Source organism: Penaeus monodon, chromosome 34, assembly GCF_015228065.2.
Source record: "Penaeus monodon isolate SGIC_2016 chromosome 34, NSTDA_Pmon_1, whole genome shotgun sequence".
In the NCBI taxonomy this organism is placed as follows: domain Eukaryota; kingdom Metazoa; phylum Arthropoda; class Malacostraca; order Decapoda; family Penaeidae; genus Penaeus; species Penaeus monodon.
In genome coordinates, this window is record NC_051419.1 from 29,221,831 (window position 1) to 29,223,151 (window position 1,321).

The 1,321-nt window shown below is 41.0% G+C and overlaps 1 protein-coding gene across 1 annotated transcript in view; it reads left to right on the forward strand.

The window, feature by feature from the left end:
• The window catches only part of LOC119594685 (RNA cytidine acetyltransferase-like), a gene marked incomplete at both ends in the record, with an annotated part of 4,641 nt that overhangs the window by 2,141 nt on the left and 1,179 nt on the right, over positions 1 to 1,321 (forward strand). The window contains 3 exon segments of the mRNA XM_037943741.1: positions 84 to 356; positions 649 to 819; positions 1,138 to 1,314. Coding sequence (XP_037799669.1) covers positions 84 to 356; positions 649 to 819; positions 1,138 to 1,314 — 621 coding nt within the window.

The following is a 1,321-nucleotide window of genomic DNA, read 5'->3' on the forward strand; positions in this document are numbered from 1 at the left end:
ACTCACAAAAGGCTGTTTATTAATAAATGTTCTATCCTTTTTTCTTGATATATATTGAAAATAAAAATTCACTTCCCCCATAGTACATTGCTCCAGGTGAGAGCAGCTGCCTGGGCCAGGCTGAGCTGGTTGTCATAGATGAAGCTGCAGCCATTCCCTTGCCACTTGTCCGCAAGCTCTTGGGGCCGTACTTAGTGTTCCTGTCCTCGACTGTTTCTGGATATGAAGGCACAGGAAGGTCTCTTTCTTTAAAACTAATTGACCAGTTACGGTCACAAGCCAAAGCAAGCAGTGCAAATGCAGAGAATGGAGACAATAACACCAAATCAATGGAATTAGGAAGAGTTCTGCATGAGGTACTGGAAGTACAGAGTTTTATCGGCTTGCCTATTATATAAGAATATTAATTATGTCCATTAATTGATTGCAAACATTGTTCATAGTCATGAATACTGTATTGAAAATTAGTTACTCACATCATTGGTTATTAGGAGTACTTTGTTGTTAGTATGATGATATGATACAGATGCATTAATCATACCATTGGAATACTGTCAATCATAGTAAGAGATTTTGATGAGATACTGTTAAAAGAATATTGAATTACAAAATATGCATGACATGAAACCAATAAAATTATCCTCTCAGGTGACTTTGGAGGAGAGCATCAGGTACAAGAGTGGCGACCCGGTGGAGAAGTGGCTCCACGATTTGCTCTGCTTGGAGGCTTCCCTGCCACCGACCCCTACCGCAATGCCCCTGCCCAGCCAGTGCCAGCTCTTCTATGTCAACAGAGATACTCTCTTTGGATATCACAAGGTTAGAACATCCCTTTGTGGAGATTTCTTCTATTTAGATTTTTTTTTTTTTTCACTTTCTTGTTTCATGGGAATATGGACATAAATTTGGTAAAAAAGCTGAAATCAGCATTTGCAGATTCATATTTATAGATTTGCATCACTTTATCAGGCAAAAGGCATCCTTACACATGCATTTTCATGCAATTTCCTGGAATAATATCAAATAGGGGTCTCCCTGAACTTCAGTTCTCAGAAAATGGAACAAATATGAAAAATATGCCAGCAAATAACATGGACTCAGCTGACCATCCTACTTGACAAATTTTCTTCCCTAAAGGTATCAGAGAAGTTCTTGGCACAAGTGATGGGTCTTCTGGTGTCCTCACACTACCGCAACACACCTGATGACCTTCAAACACTCTCTGATGCCCCTGCCCATCATCTGTACGTCCTACTGCCCCCACAGGACACGACCAAGGGAGACACTCTGCCCCCCGTCCTTACAGTCGTACAGGTGGGAT